A 22,004-nucleotide genomic window follows, 5' to 3' on the forward strand; every position below is an offset into this window, starting at 1 on the left:
CATTTGAGACTTCAATCCTTGTATCAGTCTTCCCAAACATCATGCCTTCTTTATTATTATTATTATTATTATTATTATTATTATTAGCAAACCAAAAGAAATCCCAAAAGAAATCATGATAGTGTGGCATTGGTGGAGGACTGCCATAATCTGTGAGGATTACAGAAGGATAAGATCAAAGTTGGCCAAAGCGTATGCTAACACAAGAATTGGTATTGGTCAACCTAGAAAAATTTAAATCTCCCATATCTGATTCAACACAAACTTACCAACAGTCATTGATTCTGACACGCTGGTTGATGGCAACAGGTGAGTTACAGTGTTCTCTTCCACTGGATCTTTAACATCTACTCTGCTTTAAAAAAGAAAAATAAGTGAAACAATATTGGGGAAGAAATCCACTCTGTGAAAAGAGCAATACTATGAAGAATTCCAGCCTCTTCAAACACCTTCTATGGTGCCTGCTCAGAGGATGCTTCTAACAGCAATCAATTGTCTTCCTCAAGCCATCAGATGGAACCAATGGAGCAGCACTCCATCACTCCTTTCTCCAGCTCAATAACCTCAATTTATTACCTCTTAACTTTTATTATAATCAATATCAGCACTCATGTTCTGCAGTAGTGACTCGGCAACTTGATCTGTCAGAGTAGAGAGATAGAAATGTCTTTCTTTTTCTAAAGAAAAGTAAGGATCCTCCTCCAAAATCCCTCCATATGGCAACTAAGGGAGACTTTTTTCCTCCTCAAGGTATTCCTTTAAATTTCAAATTCAGCAGCTCAGTAAACTGCTGCGCTACCACTTAATCTGAGGTGAAATCAGGATAGAAGGACGTGGTTTCACTGTACAGATGCCTTCAAATGTCATCAAATTGTCAGGGTACATGTGTGCCCTGTCACTTAAGTCTTTCTCCATTACATTTCCTTATTGCAGTTCTCAAAAGCAGATCAGCACTATCGCTTCCCGTCAAACAATCAAACAGCACTGTTTCATCAGTAAGTTTTGAGTCCTGTTTATCTGCAGCTGGTCTACAGAAATCAAGAGACCACATTAATCTATAGTGACAACTACAAAACAGATTATTATGTGGCTAAAAAGACAACAAAAATATTCAGACCAAAGTTCACTCATCCACCAATTAGATAATTTCCCTCCATGCTAAAAAGGGCTATTATTTGATATGTGGAAGCAGCATCTACAAGATGCTTCCTCACATTTGTACTAGACTCAGTATGTTTCAATGCTGCTTGTGACTTGCAGTCGTACATATGTAAACATATACCAAAGGCAAAAAAAAAAATTGAGATTCTTCTTTCTTTGTCAATTGGACAAGCACAAGTTGTCGAGGCAAGGTTTGTTGTTTAACTTCACCCGAACTGTATTGCTTTTAAAATTAATCAATTGACTACATACCTATGATGCAGTTCAGCATTTCCCTGAGTCAGTTCTGGTGAAAAATCAGCACATTCATGCTCACCATTATTCTGCAAGCCGCCTAAAAATGAGACATTAGATAAACTGATTACAATAAATATAACATCGTTCTAGATCACATCTCTCTTTTCTCCGTAGGCAATGTTCTTATGCTGCTTTGTATGCAGTTTTGATAACTTTCCATTTCAGAATTCAGTGGCATTGAAAGGAAGTAAGATCATTCAGCCAGGTATTCCCAGAGGCTACACTTGGAACTATGTGTCAAGTTTTCTCTTCCTTTAAAGAATGCTGCTATTTTAACATAGTGTCAGTGTTCTTTCAAGTTTTGATTTTGCTGTTAGGAAAATGCAGAAATGACACATGTTAACTACAGATCCTTGAGGCTATCCTTTATTCTTCAAGGAGAAGAAGGCTGACATGACACTTGACTAGTTATATCTCATATTGCTAGCCCTAAAGAGTTGCTGATGTAACAACAGATTGTCAATAACGAAAAGATCTTTCACAACAAAACAGACTTCTAGCATGCCTCAGAATGATATTTTTTTAAAAACTCAAAAAGAATTGCATGAAGCTTCTATCCTCAATGGGAAGGTATGCATTTTATATAATCTTTCTCACTATTTCTACTGCAGTGTGGAGCTTGTCTGTAGGAGTTCAAAAGGAAGATTTCAACTTGCAAAAAAAGCAAAAACATGAAAGAACTGCCACCTAAGCCACAAGTGAGATAAATAGCACGTGCAAAAAAGTTTGAAAACCCATTTCTGAACCCATGTTGCTACATGATTACTGAACATTTTATGCCAGATTATTTTAAGATGTAATTATTAAAGAGAAAAAAAGTCTAAAATTATTTTATAGTCTGGTTTGCTGCATAGATTATGCTTCTGGAACATGGCCAGACATCCCGGAAAACTCACAGCAACCCAGTGATTCTGGCCATGAAAGCCTTCGACAACATATTTGTATGGCATTCACTGAATTGTGTTTCTTTTCCCTTTATTAATACATGCCATTAAGAAAACCCACAGTTATTATTCTCCATCTACGCATACTAATTTATGGAAAGACATTTTACGATGACTGACTACTTTGTAAGTAATAATATGCAGAAGATTTTATACACTTATATAATTTAACATTACCAGTACTCCATTTTACTTTTATGTGTTTGACTCAATGCCATTGGATATTACTGAATTTCCTTAAAAATTAAAAACAGACACGAAGTGACAGTAGTCAGCAGCCACCCTTTGACCCAACTTCTTTTAGGTTTTTAAAGGAGGAAGGATTGAAGATCAAGTCAAGGGGTGCTGTGGTTTTAGATTTAAATACTTTTAAAATCAATTTTAAGGATTTAAAGTTTATTTTAATACCATTAACATTCAATTCTTTTTTAATGTTTGCATATTTTTAGGTTTTAAATAGTATTACATTTGGTGTTACTGTAAACCGCATTGAGTCTCTTTTGTGGAGAGAGAAAGAGGGATATTATTATTATTGTTATTATTATTATTATTATTAATAATAATAATAATAATAATGTATAAGCAATCAGAAACACCACTATAATTTACTAGATGAATGGAAGATAAAAAGATAAATTCTAGAATTTTTTCAAACCATGAATGTATCAGATTACAATTTCCATGTTGGGTGTAGAATCCAGCACATCTGTCAGATTCCAGGGTGGAAATGAGTAGTCTGGTGAACAATGGCAATTTTAAATGTCAAGGGGAATTTGTAGTTACAATAGCACAGTTCACTGGGTTTTCAATCAGGCATCCTGCCATTATTTGAACTCTCAGTACATTTGGCCACAGATATATTCGGCATTATGCATGATTGCTCACCAGTCTGGGAGAAAGAGCTTACGGTAGTAAAGGGAAACAATTCATCAGAATCATCGTTCAGGATCTTAAGAGAAGTCCAAGCGCTATCCAGAGAATTGCTTATCATGCCCTCAGAGGATCTAAAGAAGAATTTTGAAAAAATATATGTGAATAAGGTCAGAGTTTAACAAGTATGCTTTCATTCCACAACATAAAGCCATGTGTAATATACTACGGAAAAAGAAATTCATCAAGCTGTCATTCTCTCTCTCTCCCTCTCTAATTCTCTTCATCCAGACTCAACTTGCTAGGAAGGAAGGAAAAAGATCAAAGAGACTCAGGTCCTTTCTACACTGCCATATAAAATCCAGATTATCTGCCTTGAACTGGATTGTGGATAATCCATAGTGTAGATTATCTGGTTTAATACTCTGGATTATATGGCAGTGTAGAAGGGGCTATAGACCCAATAAATATTGCCATATGATGCAGTTTCAGAATGCAGTTTAACTGCATTGAAATGGATTACATAAGTCTACACTGCCATAGAATGTTGTTTATGTATTTATTTATTTACAATATTTATATTCTGCCCTTCTCACCCTGAAGGAGACTCAGGGTGGATCACAGAACACATACAGCAATCATTCAATGCCATTTATACACTGACAAGACAGACAATTGTACACAGATAAAGGTATATATAGGCTTATCCCATCTTTGGCATCTTGGATGCATACAGGATGCATTATGAACCCAAACAATGATGAATCTGGACCAAACTTGGCATGCATACCTGATATGCCCTAATTTGCATACTGGTGGGTTTTGACCTCCACTGATGATGGACCTGGACTAAACTTGGCAAAAAGAACCCCCATGACTAACTCAATCTACTGGAGGAGTTTGAGGGGACTGACTAACCATAGTGGGAGTTGTAGTTTACCCTGCAGCCAGAGAGCACACTGAACCCCACCGATGATGCATCCAGAGCAAACTTGCCCAACATAACAAACTTTAAGTACTGATGGAATTTCTCGGGGTTAACCTAGCATGATGTCAGTTGTAGTTAATCCACAACCATATTCATGGTGTACAATTAAAAAATTGACTTTTACAAATAATCCCAGCAACGGTGAGCACCCAAGCTAGTAATTATATAAGTTGGAAAGATTAGAACTTCCTGAAAGGTATACCTGGATGTTTCGAGATGTAAATGTTTACATATAAATGGACACAAAACTTTAGATATTCTGGTAGCGTTTTCTTACAAAGCATAATGTACTAAATAAAGTACCACTCTGCTAATTGATAATTAGACATTGTTCTGTCTGCAACCTCTGCATGACAGGTAGGGATTCCATAAATCCAGCTATATATTCTCACAAATGTTTATATAACTGTAACAGAAAGAAAGAATATATACGGCATCATCACATATCATTGTATGATACGACCACCAGAGGCAGTTGATCTCTCAATGTATTGTCGAAGGCTTTCATGGCCGGAATCACTGGGTTTTTTTTTTTCTTCAGGCTATATGGCCATGTTCTAGAGGCATTCTCTGCTGATGTTTCACCTGCATCTATGGCAAGCATCCTCAGAGGTAATGAGGTCTGTTGAAACTAGGAAAATGGGTTTATAGCCCAAAAAAACCTACAACAACCCAGAACTCTCAATGAATTTTATGGTTCAGGGGAGACGATATCCAATACTTTAATTCTAACATCTTCCAGTATGTTAACTTGCAAATCTACACCTAACTGAAGGAACTAGCCTTGAAAGCTAGAGGCTGTATTTAAAAACAGAGGGCAGAAACCCCAACTTTGTTACACTTTTGGAATATGGATATTGTAGGAACAATTTGGTATTATATTGCATTGGGACACGGACCACAAATATATAGAAGAAGATGCTTCAGTGAGAACTCTTATGGACTCCATGCAACACAAAGTCACCCTAGTTATTTTGAAATAGGAGATAGAATGAATGGAGCACTTTACCTCTATCACTAGCAGTTGCAAAACCACTTTTTTAAACATGTGAAGTAGCTTAATATCTTTAGCCCTTTAAAATTATTTATTACTGACACTGTTTCAAATGTGTTCTACTGTTTTTATTGCATGCTGTCCTGAGATCTCTAGACAGAAGGCAGGATATAAATATTTAAACAAATAAATAAATCAACATTCTTGGCTACAAAACTGCTCCCAGAGGCAGATGCTTCACTCTGTTTAATAGTGCAACTGGCACACCGTATCTGACAAACCTCCATCTAAAATTCTTCAGCTTCTTTATTCCTATTCATTAATAAAACAACACTAATGGGAACACTTTGAGAAACTGCTTTTCTTGGTAAACACTAAAGTTCCATTCATAGCTCTCTCCGGAATAATACTCACTTTGCACAATACTCCATGCCTTCTTTCACACTCTGCGTTCCTGACATTTCACTGTAAGTCTCCTCATTTTCTTCCACATCTTCATCATCAATGCTTTTTACGTCTAGTTTTGGAAAGGTGCATTCTCCATTTAGGTGCACAGAATCGTTTTTCAGCAAAGATACACTTTGGTCTACATTCAGGTTTGTTAGCGAGTCTATCGATGGAGAACCCAGGTAGGCCAAAGGTCTGTCTGAATTTTGTTCTGAGTTTCCACCTACCACTGTTGCCCTTAAGACATTCCCAATACTTTCTTTGTCGTCCTCGTCGAATAAAATAATATTTGTGATTTTCTTCTTCTTCTTTATTCGCTCTTTCCTAAATTTTAACTCTAGAAAAAAGACCCAAAAAAATTCAAATTTCAACACAGTTTATGAGATCATTCACAAATGAATCAGAAACATATTTGGGGGGGAGGAGTTAGCAGCCAGGACCTCTATTGATCCTCAGTCCTTGGAGCTCGGCAAAGGGGAGCTTAGCGAACAGGAAGGGCCAAGAGGGGTGTTTTGCATAAGTATGGTGTGACAGACAGAACAAATCACATTTGACAAACTCAAGGTCTGTGGACCATATACAGCCAGCCACATTGTTTTATGTGGCCCTCCAGATGGTGGACTACAACTCCTTTATTCCTCATCAGGTGACATCCTCATCAGGAGCTGATGGGATCTGTGATTGCATCTGGAAAGCTATATTTGGTCTGTTTAGTCAGGAAAGTGGGATTTGAATTTAGATACAAGGCTTGTGGACAGGATGTGTTGTAGTTCAGCGTGTTGGTAGCGTTGCTACTCCTGGTAGCTGGGAGAAAAGGTCTGCTCAGGAATTGGAGGGAGAACAGCAACGTAAGTGCATTAGGGAAATCATTATGGCCCCAAGTGATACTGACACATTTTAAGGCTTCTCTGATTGCGAAATGGGGGATGGGGAAGAGAGCAGAGGTGTAACCCAGACTAAGGTAAAGGTAAAGGTTTCCTCTGACATTAAGTCCAGTCAAGTCTGACTCTGGGAGGTGGTGCTCATCTCAATTTCTAAGCCACAGAGCCGGAGTTGTCTGTAGATAACATCCATGTGGCCAGGATGACTGCATGGAGTGCTGTTACCTTCCCGCCGGAGCGGTACCTATTGATCTACTCACATTTGCATGTTTTCGAACTGCTAGGTTGGCAGAAGCTGGGCCTAACAGCAGGAGCTCACCCCGCTCCCCGGATCTGAACTCCAAACTTCAGCAAGTTTAGTATCTCAACGGTTTAACCTGCTGCACCACCAGGGGGCCACCAGCTTCAACTAATATGTAAAAAAAAATACAGTTGGCCCTGTGTCCATGGATTCTCCATCCATGGATTCAACAGCTCTTTGAAATTGACCATAAGAAGGATGTGGCCCTCCATGAAAATAGGGTTGACACCCTCCTACACACACATAATTTATGCTTGTGTCTGTTAGAGTTAATATGCCCAGCTCCAGAAAATCTTTTGGGAATTTGTTGGGTAGAGCTTGTTTTATTTCTTTGGGTGAGATGAGAGAAGGCTTGTTTGCTTGCTTGTGTGCTCAATTAGGGTTCTGTAGTTCTATTGCGTTTGGGAGGGCTCGTATCTATTTGGTTAAAGTTGATTGTTAATGTGAGCTGAATGAAGGCATACTTGCGTGCTCCTTAGTGTTCTATTTTTCCATTGTGTCCTCTGCCTGAGAACATCATCTCAGGGGGATGGAGCATTTGTCAATTGTGGGATGTATGAATTAGTAGAGCAAAGCTCTCCAAACATGTTCTCTAGGTGACATACTTTTTAGACATGCATTCTTTCACGACGTGATTTTACTCGCAACTACAGAGAATGAACCAACCTCTCATAAGAAGTTCTGACATATGCAAAAATTTATAATAACAAAATGTATAGGAGCACAACATATCTCTCGAAAAACCTTTAATTTATATTTTTGAAAATATATGATTTATTACTTATTTCACAGACTCAGAATTTTCTCGTTAGGTTCACATGACAGGCCTACACATTGTAGCTAACGTGTCACAATACACAGTTTGAAAACCTCTGTAATAGTACCAAAAGCAGAAGGGTGATTAAGATATAATATCCTTCAGACAGTAAGGGGCCCATAGATTAATAATTTTGTTTGTTACTTTTGTTTTTGTGTGTGTGTGTTTTCTCTTTATGTTCTATTATGCTTTAGTCGTATTGTTGTAGTAGGAGCAGGTAGAATTTAGTTGTGTAGTTTTTTTAAAATATATATATATATATATATAAACCTGTGGGTTTTTTTGTTCTATTGCTGTTTTATTATGCTTTTTCTTGAATAAAAATTACATTTTAAAATGTACTTATACTAAGGCAATAAAAATTAAATGCATACATATAGGATGGGTGACACTTGACTGAAACCAGAACATGTGAAAGGGATCTAGGAGGCTTGGTAAAACGCCAGTGCAATTCTAGGCTGCATCAATATGACTACAGTGTTGACATCGAGGGTACCCGAACTACAGATTAAAAGAGTGGTAGGCAATGGATGCCTTCTAAATGTCTTTTGCTTTACAACATCCATTAAGCCTAGTCAATGTAGCCAATGGTATGAGGTTTGTACTCATACACTAGAATCAGAGGGTGTGCTATATCTGAGCTGAAACATCTGTAGCATGCTTCTTTCAGCAGGACATCTCCCTGTAGGACAGTGGTTCTCAACCTGTGGGTCCCCAGGTGTTTTGGCCTACAACTCCCAGAAATCCCACCCAATATGCCAACTGTTAGGATTTCTGGGAGTTGAAGGCCAAAACATTTCTGGACCCACAGGTTGAGAACCGCTGCTGTAGGGTATGTCAGAAGCGGGTAATTGTGTGAAAAGAAGAAACATTGCCTAGGAAACAAAATAACTTTATGAACAAAATTGTACAATAGCCCCAAACACACCCTCCCTCTACATAAGCATCTTCTCTGAAAACATAAGCTATACTCTGAAGTGTTATCTGCTCTGTACTACTCACCGCTACTCACACTCTTGGACAGAATTGGCAAGGGGTCAGCATCTTGCTCAGGCTTGATTAGAATGGAAACGGGAGAGGAGGCGGTGATCTCCTTGAAGAGACTGCTAACCCCTTGAGTAGATTCCTTCAACAAAGAGGTCACATTCTGTGTAGATTCCTTAAGAAGGTTAGAGACTGTAGGTGGGCACTTGCTTTGCCCATTCAAATCTTTGTTATCAATGTTGATGGCAAAAAGAATAGAATTCAACCCTTCAGAGGAAATAAACAAAATCATAGACATTATGTAGCACAACTCAGAGATAATTCATACAAGGAGGCTCATAAGCTTACATGCCATGTCAGACTATTGATCCATTTAGTCCAGTGCTGCCTAATTCTATAATAGAGAGACTTCAACACTTGGTTTTTACTAGATTTCTACTTTGTTTGATTTTTTTTAAATATAGAAACCCTAATCACTACCAAGTGGTACAAGTTGAGTATTCTTTATCCAAAATGCTTGGGTGCAGAAGTATTGTGGATTTTGGAGATGGGCCTCAAGTGCAAACATACAATTTATTTATGTTATATCTACACTTACAAACATAGCCTGAAGATAATTTTAGATAATATTTTTAGATTATTTTAGACAATATTTTAAAATAATTTTGTGCATCAAACAAAATCTGTGTACACTAAACCACCAGAAGGTGAAGGAGTCCCTATTTCAGCAATTTTGGAGTATTTCAGATTTGGAATACTGGACAGAGGATGTTCAACCTGTACAAAATAGTGGGGCTGGGCTAGCATGCTTGTAAAAATTATATTGGAGTACAACTTCCAGTATCCCACAGCTAGCATGGCAACTAAGTATGCCAGCTAGGGGAATTCTGGAAGCTGTATTCCAGACATAAATATTTACAAGCTCTGTTATGCATTAAGTAATAATAATAAATAATAAAACTTTATTTATACCCCGCTACCATCTCCCAAGGGTCTTGGTGGTGCTTACATGAGGCTGAGCCCACAATACATCAATAATAAAGCAATAAAAATAATACAAAACAATAAAATAAAACTCATAGCAAAAATAAACAATAAACATTAACAATAACACAACGACAGTTAAAACCTATGGCTGGGTCAAATGTAATAATTAAAATTTAAAGATAATGCTGAGCATGAACAGATGAAATATGAACTAGAATAGAGTTTCCTTATTCTGGGAAGGCACACTGGAACAACTACGTTTTCAGGCTCCTCCTAAAGACTGCCAAAGTTGGGGCATGCCTGATGTCCTTGGGGAGTGAGTTCCAGAGTCGAGGGGCCACCACCGAGAAAGCCCACTCCCTCGTCCCCACCAATCATGCCTGCGATAGAGGTGGGAGCATGAGCAGGGCCTCCCCAGATGATCGAAGGGGTCGTGTGGGTTCGTACACAGAAATGCAGTCACGCAGGTAGGAGGGTCCCAAACCGTTCAGGGCTTTGAAGGTAAGAACCTGCACCTTGAATTGGAACCGGAAAATGAACGGCAGCCAGTGGAGCTCCTTAAACAGGAGGGTTGACTGCTCCCTGTAAGGAGCACCAATCAATATCTTGATGTTCAAACTAGGAGTTTGCAATCAACACTAGAATGAATTTCACAAGCCCATTTACATATCTGTGTACTTCTGTTTATCCCAAAGCATTATATTTAATTTACAGAAAAATTAAAGAACTGCTGTTCTGTGAAACACCAGCTTGATATTTTGACATGGCACTCGGAATATTCTTTCCAACAGTTGCCTCTTTCAAGGTTACCCACTATCAAAGAACACTGAGGATGCTTACCAGCTGCCATCGTGGGAATCATACTAGAGCGCTCTTCATCCATCATAAAGGACCAGTCTTCATAGAAGACACTAGATATCAAAAATAGAACAAAGCTGTTTGTAGAAAAGGAGCTTGATCCTTGCTAACCTTTTTTCTGATGAGGTATTGGAAATGTCAAGTTACTTTTGACACACACAAAAATCTAAAAGCTGGTATATCTGAAGCTCACGGCATGCTAATTACTAAAAAAAAATTGGAAGGAAGGTGGTTTCACCACTTTCCCTCCTTCAGAACCCAGCAGTTGAAACTTTTATTATAGTAACAGCTAGCACAAAGCAAGTCAAGGCACATCAGAAACAAAGACTTGATCTTGGCTAAGGAAAGGAAATGCAATTGAGGCAGTTATGCCAAAAGTAGAAGATTCCCTCTCCGTGTATCCCCAGCTAAAGCAGTGGTTCTCAAACTGTGGGTCTCCAGATGTTTTGGCCATAAATCCTAGCAACTGGTAAACTGGCTGGGATTTCTACAAGTTGTAGGTCAAAACATCTATGGAACCCACAGGTTGAGAACCACTGAGCTAAAGAAATCTCATGATGGGTCAGGTTTCTCACCAAATTGAATAAATATACACATTGGCCTAGATCACTGCTTCTTAAATTATGGCTCCTAGTTTAAGAATGGGGTGGTCCCCTTTAGCTCAATATTGGTGTCCAAAAATATTTTTTAATGCCAACTAGTGGCTGTTTTAGATATTTACACAAATGTGTTGTGCAGTGTTTACAATGGATTCTGCAGAAGATGCTTCAGTTGTACATAATAAAAAAAGTCAACCTGTTTAGCAAGCCTTGCAAATGTTGATTTGTTATCAACAAATGTTTGATTTTATATGCATAAAAACTGGGGTCATGTAAAAATTTCTCAAACCAAAAGGGGTAGCAAGTGGAAAAGTTTAAGAAGCCCTGGCCTACATCACCACAGTGTTCAGCAGCATGTTAAAGACTGGGAAGGGAATCTACATATGAGACAGCAAACCTAATGCCAATAATGGACTGAGCCTGATATTACCAAATGTCAGCCAGTGTATTTCTGTATGTATGGTTTTTTGCTGTAACTTTCTGCCCGCCTGAACTAATCCAGGGTAAGTAATATAAGATAGGGATAAGAAACTGATGTGGAATGCGTAGACAGACAAAGAACCCACAGTGGACCATATTCTAGTGACTTTTAACCTCCCCTGCCATGCAATATTCCAACATATGGTACAAGAAGAAAGATTCAAATGCCCAGTTAGTGACAAAAGAATGATCAATTACTTTGTATATGAAAAACCTTGATATTTACTACATCATTACCTCAGCATGGCAGCAGTAAAAGCTCATGGGGGAGCAATAAAATTCTTACATATCCAGCACATTACAAGCTGCTTATTAAAGTAAAATTAAAAAGCACTGAATAAACTATAAAGGCTGTATAACAATTCTCTAGATCCCTCGAAGACAGAAATGATGAGCCAGCACTTTGCAATTTCAAATGGGTTTCACAGTTTCAGCTCACCTTTAATTCATACCATAAGAGAAATATTAGCCATTACTGCAGTTCTAAGTACCACATCAGGCAGCCTCCATGAACATACATTTACGCATCAAGAAAGCATTAAAAGGGGAAGTTACCTAAGCTGATTTTTATCTGCAAGCAGCATATGAAAGTATCTTTCTAAGGAATGTTCATTTAGTGCACAGCGTAACCAGGCACGACCTCTGCCAACATCTGTTGTGATATTCTTCAGGGAGTAGAAGCGTTGTAGTTCATGTTTATTAAGAACGTCCTTCACATAGTACCAGAAAATAGCCTCTGAAAAAGTATATATTTACAAACGTTGTTAAGAATTCTCAAGAAATCAAAGAAGTTAGATTGAGAAATATTTCCATTATCAAGACAACAATCACAGATGGTCAGGAATTCTATGCAAGCTAGTTGGTTTATTCCATGGCTAAAACACTTACATCTGAGACTCAACAAAGCATCAAGAAGGAATCAACTTAACTGTTCCTTTCCTCCTTCTACCTCCCAGCTTTAGTTGGAGTGACAACATTTACTTAAACCATATATTGTAGGAACACCCAAACTAAGTGGATTAAGAGCTTTCTATAATTTAGAACTAAAAACCCCAATGTGATCTTCATTTGAAGAGAGACCTTGCTGAAAATGAAAGGGTTTGTGTGTGTGTGTGTGTGTGTGTGTGTGTGTGTCAGGAGCATCCTGTTGTGAGAGAATTGGCCGTCTGCAAGGACGTTGTCCAGGGGACGCCCGGATGATTTTTGATGTTTTATCATCCTTGTGGGAGGCTTCTCTCATGTCCCCGCATGAGGAGCTGGAGCTGATAGAGGGAGTTCATCCGCCTCTCTCCGGATTCGAACCTGCGACCTGTCGGTCTTCAGTCCTGCCAGCACAGGGCTTTAACCCACTGTGCCACCGGGGGCTCCAATGAAAGGGGTGGCGGGTGGGAATGCTATAGTTTTTCACATGTTTATGGACTACTGTTCCGACTTTGGAACACCCTCCCCAAAAACATCAGACAAGCCCCTACGTTAGCAGTCTTTAGGAAGAGCTTGAAGACCTGGCTGTTCCGATGTGCCTTTCCAGAATAGGAAAACTCCAGCAATATGTCCCAGAAGCACTTTATCAGAGTTTTAAGATTGCCTACACACTGCACTTACCCTAAAATCCGACATACCACCTGTCACACCCAGCACTTTTTAATCTGTACCCATTACATTTGGCCCGGTCCTAGTTTTATTGTGTTACGGTGTATTGTTTTTGTTGTTTTTGTTATTACTTTAATGTTTTGATTTGCTTTAAGTTGTGTATTTGTTATGCTATTGTTTTATTGAGGCCTTGGCCTTTGTAAGCCACATTGAGTCCTTCAGGAGATGTTAGCGGGGTACAAATAAAGATAATAATAATAATAATAATAATAATAATGATCCTTCACCACTAAGCATCCCAACAGGAACTAAAATCACATAGAAACTTGGAGCTGCTAGTTGATACCCTTGGATCTTATCTTACCTTATTGCATATTTAATTTTTGTTTATTGCATTTTTTGCACTTTCTCCCAGAGCAGGATTTAAGAGAACTTTAAAAACTATTTTAAACTATTCACAATACATTTAAAAAATTAAGTCCACATATATAGTACAAAAACCTTTTTGAAATAACAAACATTTGAGAAAATAGGTTCTTGTGGGTTTTTTCGGACTATAGGTCCATGTTCTAGAGGCATTTCTCCTGACGTTTCGCCTGCATCTATGGCAAACATCCTCAGAGGTAGTGAGGTCACTATGAGGTCCACTATGAGGTCCACTATGAGGACCTCACTACCTCTGAGGATGCTTGCCATAGATGCAGGCGAAACGTCAGGAGAAATGCCTCTAGAACATGGCCCTATAGCCCGAAAAAACCCACAAGAACCTAGTGATTCCAGCCATGAAAGCCTTCAACAATACATTTGAGAAAATCTGCCAATGAAGTCTTAAAATCTCTGGCAAGTTTCTTATCAGGAGATGGACAGGTTGCTTAGCTTTAATTGTAGTTCTTCGAGTGATCATCTGTGAAATGACACATATGAACTATTCTGCGCCTGCACAGACCACCATTCAGCACCTGTGTTAACTGCCAGCAAAAGTGTGTTAACTGCCAGCATGAGGATCTTGCCCTTTAAGAAAGCGGTGGAAGCCACAACACTGAGAGAAGCCATAACTGAACAACAAGCTAAAGTCAACAGTAGTAGTCGAACAGTCCAATATCGAGAGTAATGGAAGAACAATAGTAGTCAACAAACCATGTCCAAAGAAAGTCTAAAAACTGAAAGTGACACACACTATGAGAAAAAGTCCCTTGGTGCTCCTGCTGCAATGGACAAAAAGGGAAAACTCTGGAAAACTTTGAGTTGTACTCTGTGAAGGTGAAGGATAATTCATTTGTGTGAGTCACAAAGAACTGTGGGAGTAATAATTCAAAGTATGTAGAAAGCCAGGGAGTTCCCATTCCTAGTTTTTAAAGATAGTTTACATTAGATAGTATCTGGCCCTGCAAAAGTCATTGGACTACAAACGCCATCATTCCTGATCACTACCAGCATGGACTACCACTGAATGGTGCTGCAGTCCAATATCATTGGAGGGCTGCCTGTTGAAAGTTCCTGTTATGCGTGTAATAATTCGTACTTATCTATTTTTCTTTTAAACACAAATAAGTCATTTTTGCATGATTTTTTTTCATTTTTTAAAAACCAAGCAACAAAATTCCAATAAAATACAACTATATTTAAATAAATGGAAAAGGATCCTAACATTATAGAGCTGTAAATTATGGAGAAGGGCTGAGGAAGAGAAACCAACTATAATGGATTTGATCCAGTCTTAGCAATTCTTCCCAGTCCCACTGAAATCAACGGGACGGACTCAGGTTAATAATTTTCAATTTATGAGTCATAGATTTCAAAGGTTGTAGATCTAAGAATGGCTTGGATTCAGAATGTCTGAATCCAAGTCATCATAGTTCCTTCTCCATTCAAACTGAAATTGCCAGTTGTTTACGCACAAGACAATTGTTAAAATGTTTTCCAAAACAGACACAGAAGAAAACAGAGCCTTAATTACCCATTTCGGTTTTACTGGAGAAGCCTGCTGCCTGTTTGATTGCTGCTGCAGTTAAGGCTAATCCCCGGGTTCTCTTCAAACCATGCTGAAGCACAGATTCAAACTGAGCACAGAGACATGTAACCCTGCAAGACAATATGAAAGCATTCAAAAATGCTGCCCAAAAGGGGAAGAAGCTTTTAAATTAAACCAGCTGAAACTGGTGCCAAACATTTCCCAAGTTAATGTGGCCATCTACTTTCAAACATTATCATCAGAGCTCACATTGTTGATTTTACAGCTCACAAAACCAAGGGTGAGAGCCGTTTTCCATCTGAACGACTGGAAGAAACTGGAAAGACTGGGAAACCAACCTTTTTTTCATGGAAAAAATGCAAAAAGAAAAAAATTGAGATAGTGACTAAGTCACAGAAGCAGCCCAATTAAGATTACAAATCAAGTTCTTAAGAAAATGTTTTAAAGTACTTTCGGTTGTGCCCAGAAATGAAGCAATAGTGACCAAAGCAGGTGTATTCTATAACCAGATGCCACCAAAGGCATGGCCATAACATTTTGGACTAAAATTTCTGAATGGTTTTCAAGGTGTTGAAGCCCAGCCGCCTACTTGATGGCTTTTTCACCCAAACACCACACAGATGAAAAAGAATAATAAGTTGATTAAGAAAAGTGTATCTAGTAAAAACAGTGTCAAAATACATCAATGAGAAATAAAGGTTGCTTACCTCTAACCGTATTTCTTCAAGTGTCCATCCGTGAAATTCGCACCTATGGGTTTCCTTGTGCACTTGCGCAGCAATGTGGAACTTCTAGAAATTTTAATGATTTTTTAAATGATTATTTAGAGATATATGGAAGCTCCGCCCATCTCCCCACCCCCCAGCGTGCAGCACAGAGGTAGTTCCCCAGCGCCAAAAAAATTAGCAGCTAGGTAGAGGCATGACAGAGGGGAAGGCGGGCGGGTTGTGCGAATTTCACGGATGGACACTCGAAGAAATACGGTTACAGGTAAGCAACCTTTATTTTTTCTTCGTGTCCTCCGTGAAATGCGCACCTATGGGTGAGATAGCAAGCTACTGACCTGGAGGTGGGTCATGCCACGCAGGAAAAAAGTACGGCTCTGCCGAAGGCTGCATCCTTTTTAGCCAGTACATCGAGCTTGTAACGGGAGGCAAACGTGGAAGGAGTAGACCACGTTGCTGCTCTGCAGATCTGGTCCAATGGAACTCCTCGCAGAAAAGCCTGGGAGGTAGAGACCGATCGGGTTGAGTGAGCCATCAGGTGAGATGGTGGTTCTTTGCCTGCCAATTGGTAAGCTAGGCGAATCATCGAGACGATCCGGGAGGCCAAACCCTGTGACGACACAGGGTGACCTATCATGTCTTTCCTGTATTTTAAAAAGAGCTTAGGATACTTCTTTTGGGCGGCTGTTCTATGCAAATAAAAGGAGAGAGCCCTCTTAACACCGAGGGAATGTAGGGTCACCTCTAACTGAGAGGATGGGTTAGGGAAAAAGGCTGGTAAAATAATGTCTTGTGACATATGGAAAGGGGAAACTACTTTTGGGAGGAGCGTGACATCGGTGCGAAGGACGACCTTGTCATCATGGAACCTTATATAAGGTGGGTCTGAACGTAGGGCCGTAAGTTCACTGGACCTTCTGGCCGAGGTTACGGCCATGAGGAATGCAGTTTTCCAGGAGAGGTGGGAGATATCATTAGAAGCCATAGGCTCAAAGGGTGGTTTTGACAACTGAGAGAGTACTAATTCTAAGCTCCATTGTGGAGGGGGAAGAGATGCGGGAGGGTGAACATTTTTGTAGCCCTTGAGGAACAATTGAATCAAATGGTTCTGAAAAAGGGACAGCAAGCCATATTTTCTTCGAAATGATGAGATGGCCGCTAAGTAGCACTTAACAGAGGAAATGGAGGAACATTTACTGGATAGATGAACCAAGAAATCAAGCACTACAGGGATGGGTGCCGTGGAGGGGTTGTGTCCCAATGGCTTCGTAAATTTAGTGAAGAGGGACCACTTATAGGCATATGACTTTTTTTTGATGGCTTGTGAGCGTCTAGAAGTATGCATGATACTTCCTCAGAAAGGTTTACTGTGGTCTGATCCTCCAAGCCGTCAGGCGGGGGGAGTGAAGGTCCGGGTGGAGCACTAGCCAGTTCTCCACTGTGAGGAGATCCGGGGTTAAGTTGAGGTGGAGGAATTCTTCGTTGGAAATTTGGAGAAGTGGGGCAAACCAGTGTTGCCGTGGCCACCAGGGGGTGATCAGGATGCAATCTGAGTTGTCCTGAATTATCTTGGCTAGCACAGGGGATATTAGAGGGAGGGGGGGAAAGAGGTAGAGGAGTCCTGGTGTCCATCGGAATAGGAAAGCGTCTCCGAGACAGCCTGGGGATGTATGAGGGCGGAGCCTCGCGCAGTAGAGAGGACAATGGGTGTTTGTTCGGGATGCAAAGAGGTCTATCCGGGGGGTTCCCCATTTGTGTGTGATGGTTTGGAACTGAGTGGGGTGCAGACACCATTCGTGATTGTTTTTTGATGCTCTGCTCAGTGAGTCTGCTAGAGTGTTGTCTAGTCCTGGGAGGTGGATGGCTGTGAGAAGGACATTCCTTTGGATGCACCATTCCCATATGCGTGTTGAGATCAATAGTAGTGTCTGTGACTGGGTTTCCCCTTGCTTGTTGAGATAGTATTTGACCGCAGTGTTGTCCGTTACAATTTGGACCATGCGGTTGGAGACAATGCGGGTAAAGGCCCGAAGGGCTTTTTCTATCATTTCGAGAGCATTGACATGGAATTGCCGGTCCTGCAGAGACTAGTGACCGCTGACCTTGAAAACTTTGAGGTGTGCCCCCCAAACTGAGTTGGAGGCATCCGTTGTGAGGGACATGAAGGGACGGGGTTGGTTGAATGGCATCCCCGACCATACATTGTGTGCTTTTGTCCACCATGATAGGGAATGGAGGCCCACGTGAGGCGGATGTAGAATCCGGGTTTGTGAGTCATGTAGAGGGTCAAAGACCCTGATCAACCAGTTTTGCAGAGGTCTCATTCTGAGACGGGCAAAGGGGGTCACATTTGTGGTAGAGGACATGTGTCCGAGAATAGACTGGATAGCCCAAGCAGAAGCTCGTTGGGAGCATTGGAGGGAGAAAATCACCTGCTGTAGTTTGAGGAAGCAGTCTTCTGGGAGGAAGGCTCTTTGAAGCGTGGAGTCTATGATGGCTCCTATGAATTGGATGCACTGTGTTGATTGAAGATGGGATTTCTCCTGGTTTATGACTAGGCCCAGATCCTGTAAGAGAGATAAGGTGTAATGAATATCTTTGTATAATTGGGATTTAGACACAGAGGACAGCAACCAATCATCCAGGTACGGGAAAACCGTTATGCCACATTGGTGGAGATGTGCGGCTATGACCGCCATGCATTTAGTAAACTTGCGTCTAACAGCAACCAGACACAGAGCCTTCACAGCAGTGGCACCATCACTCTGGAATACTCTGCCACCTGAAGTCCGTGCCTTGCGGGATTTATCCGCTTTCCGCAGGGCATGTAAGACATATCTATTTCGACGGGCCTTTGATCTCTGATTGTTTTTAAATTGTTTTAAATTGTGTTCGATTTTAGCCTGTTCTTGTAAGCCGCTCCGAGCCCCAGAGGAGTGGTGGCATATAAGTTCAAATAATAATAAATAAATAAATAAATTTGGTAAACATCCTGGGTTCAGTGGCAAGGCCAAATGGAAGTGAGTTGAAGGAAAAATGGTTGTTGTGAATTGCGAAGGTTAGGAACCTGCGGTGTGACTGCCTGATTGAGATGTGGAAGTAGGCTTCTCGTAGGTCCACCGTTGCTAGCCAGGATCCTTTAGGAATGAAGGGGAGTATGTTGGGAAGGGTGACCATACAAAATTTACGTGGTGTAATAAAGGTGTTGAGTTTGCGAAGGTCAAGGATGGGGCATAGTTCACCATCCCTTTTGTCTACTAGGAAATATCTAGAGTAGAAGCAGGTAGTGGTTGTATGCGAAGGGGTGGCAGAGATAGCCCCTTTGTGAAGTAAGGAGTTTATCTCTTCCCATATGGCAGGGGAAGGTTGAGTAAGGAGGATATTGCCCACTGGTGGATAGGTATCCAATTCAATGGCGTATCCTCTGTCTACTATGTCAAGAACCCAGGTGTCTGTGGTTATGGATTGCCACTGCGGGAGATAGTGATGTAGTCTGTCTAGATATGTGAGTGGTTGAGTGGAAAGGGGAGGGGGAGGTAAGGATGTGCTAAAAACGACGTTTATTGTTGTTTGAGGACCTGGTACCACAGTACTGACCTCTGGAGGGAAGAGGGGGGCATCTTGCGGTTGCAGCAGGAGCATATGGTCTTTGACGTCCCCTGTAGAATGAGGTGTTGTAAGGTCTGTTGTAGAATTGGGGACGATAGTAGTAGGAGCCCCAACGTTGGCATTGATAAGTGTACGGTTGTTGGTCATATTTGTACACTGTCTGTTTCATTTTGTGAGAGTGTTCAAGCTGAGAGTCAGTTTCAGGGTTAAACAAGCCTGCCTCATCCAGAGGGAGGTTTTCAATGAGAGTACGTTGTGATTGAGAGAGAATTGCAGCTCTAAGCCAGGCATGGCATCTAAGAGCTACCGAGCCGGCAATAAGCTTGCCCGAAGTGTCAGCTGTGTTTTTAGCCAGGTCTTTTTGTAGTTTGGCCAGCAATAGGGCCTCTTGTTGGAAAGCTTTCGCCAGCGGTTGGTCAGCTGGTGGTAATAGATCTAGATAGGGGGAGATTTTGTTCCACAGGAAAGTCTGGTAGACAGTCATGTAGACCCCATAATGGGCCATGCGGGCAAAAAGGCATGCTGAGGAATAGAATTTCTTGGCCATAGAGTCCAGTTTTTTCCCTTCTTTGTCAGAGAGGGATGACTGGTTTATTTGGACAGGTTTTGGTTGAGCATCAGTTACTACCGAGTTTGCCTTGGGCATCTTAGATAGCCATGAGGCTGAGGACAAATCAATACGGTATAGGTTTTCTACTCTTTTAGGAGTTGCTGAGACCAAGGCTGGAGCAATTCCTGTATTTTTTAAAGATTTTTAAGAGGTATGGTAAAGTGGGCAACACAGTGGATGTAGGTGCTTGTTGTTCAGTGGAGGTAAAGCATGGGTCTGTTACAGTGTCTGAAGGTTCAGGGGTGGAGAGGTTCAGGGCAAGTCTTATCAGGAGAGCTGAGAATTTCTTGAAATCCTCAAGGTGCTAAGGTGAAGGGTCAGGGTCTGGCTGGGGATCCTGGATGATAGGTGTATCATCTGTGGATTCTAGTTCAATGGTGTCTGCATCGGGTAGGGGAAGTATGACTGTGTCATGGGAGAGTGCTTGAGGCTCTCCCTCATCTTGGGGATCCGGAGGTCGAGAGAGTGTGGCTGTGGGCGGCACACGTGGGGGTTGTGGGTAGTTGGGATCATGGAAATGGTGGGTTTGAGGTCCCCTGAGGTGATCGCGGGGGGGGGGGGTGAGTAGTAGAAGGGGTAAACTGGGAAGGGAGGAGGACGAATAGAGGTGATAAGGGTACCCATAAGATGGGAGTGTTCTGGAGGAGCGGAACGCATCCTTTTGGTAGGTTGGGGAGGAGTTGGGGGGTGGTTAGAGGCTGGGGATGGCGAGCGGTGGCGGCGCCTAGGAGCTTGCGCTGATGCACTGGGTTGAATGGGAAAAGGAGATTCCCCCGGTTCCGGGCACTGAGGAGGATTGGGAGACGAGGGAGGTGAGGTTTTAGAGAGAGGAAGGGGCGGGGGGGGGGGGGGAGAGAGACCGGCAGTGGGCTGGTTTTCTAGCTCCAGGTGGGGAGCTAGGAGCTCCAGAGGGGGAATGTGGGAGGGGTCTTCCAATTGCAGTAAAGCTGGGAGCGGTTCCTGTAGCTGTAATGCGGAACTGGAGAATTGAGGTACAGATTGCAATGTAGGAGGGCTCAAGGGCTGAACACTAGTGAGTTGCCGTCCCTTTTTCTGATTGTTAGTTTTTTCTTTCAATTTAGCAGCCCTCGTGGTCTGCTTGGAGGGCTTAGATTTTTTCTTTGGCGGCTCCGCGAGGGAAGCGTTCGCCTGGCCTGACTCCTATCCCCAGCACATGAGGAGGAAGGCTGAGTGGGCTGTTGAATGGTGGAGGATTGGGAAGGGGCGGGAGCCGTTTGGGGAGCCAGCGCACGCTCATAGAGCAAGGCTTTAAGTCGGGCGTCCCTTCCCTTGCGAGCCCTGGTAGTAAAACTTAAACAAATCTCGCAAGACTGGAGATTGTGTGCCTCTCCCAAACAAAGGAGGCATTTAGAATGTCTATCAGCCTCAGGGAGAGTTGCCCGCAGGCTGAGCAATTTTTAAAATAAAGGGAAGACATCTAGCCTGATGGAGTAGAAAAGAGGGCCGTCAACCGGTCTGTGGTCGGGAGAGGAGAAGGAGGGCAATCGAGAAACAGTCCAAATATCGAGTCCAAGGAATGAAATAGAGGAGAAGTCCAGAGATGCTGCCTGTTTGGCGCGGAAAAAGGAACTACCTCTGTGCCGCACGCTGCGGCGTATATACCGGGAGGGCGGGGAGATGGGCGGAGCTTCCATATATCTCTAAATAATCATTTAAAAAATCATTAAAATTTCTAGAAGTTCCGGATTGCTGCGCAAGCGCACAAGGAAACCCATAGGTGCGCATTTCACAGAGGACACGAAGAAAAAACTTAACAATAAGCAAGGTCCAACTCTGAATAGGAATCCCATAATCACTTAAGACAGCGTTTCTCAACCTGGGGGTCAGGACCCCTGGGTGGGTCGCGAGGGGGTGTCAGAGGGGATGTCG

The 22,004-nt window shown here is 41.5% G+C and overlaps 1 protein-coding gene across 3 annotated transcripts in view; it reads right to left on the minus strand.

The window, feature by feature from the left end:
* The window catches only part of SNX29 (sorting nexin 29), a 114,554-nt gene that overhangs the window by 83,817 nt on the left and 8,733 nt on the right, over positions 1-22,004 (minus strand). The window contains exons 1-9 of one of the 3 annotated variants that reach the window (XM_060786344.2): positions 15,878-17,151; positions 15,156-15,280; positions 12,164-12,344; positions 10,512-10,582; positions 8,703-8,951; positions 5,669-6,038; positions 3,288-3,406; positions 1,414-1,495; positions 270-355 (exon numbers count right to left, since the gene is read on the minus strand). In XM_060786344.2, the coding sequence (XP_060642327.2) occupies positions 270-355; positions 1,414-1,495; positions 3,288-3,406; positions 5,669-6,038; positions 8,703-8,951; positions 10,512-10,582; positions 12,164-12,344; positions 15,156-15,159 (1,162 nt within the window). In that variant the 5' untranslated portion in view covers positions 15,160-15,280; positions 15,878-17,151. Of the gene's footprint in view, positions 1-269; positions 356-1,413; positions 1,496-3,287; positions 3,407-5,668; positions 6,039-8,702; positions 8,952-10,511; positions 10,583-12,163; positions 12,345-15,155; positions 15,281-15,877; positions 17,152-22,004 lie in introns of those variants that run through there. The other 2 variants (XM_060786343.2, XM_060786342.2) reach the window with 2 other exon arrangements.

This window comes from Anolis sagrei, chromosome X (genome assembly GCF_037176765.1).
Source record: "Anolis sagrei isolate rAnoSag1 chromosome X, rAnoSag1.mat, whole genome shotgun sequence".
Lineage (NCBI taxonomy): Eukaryota > Metazoa > Chordata > Lepidosauria > Squamata > Dactyloidae > Anolis > Anolis sagrei.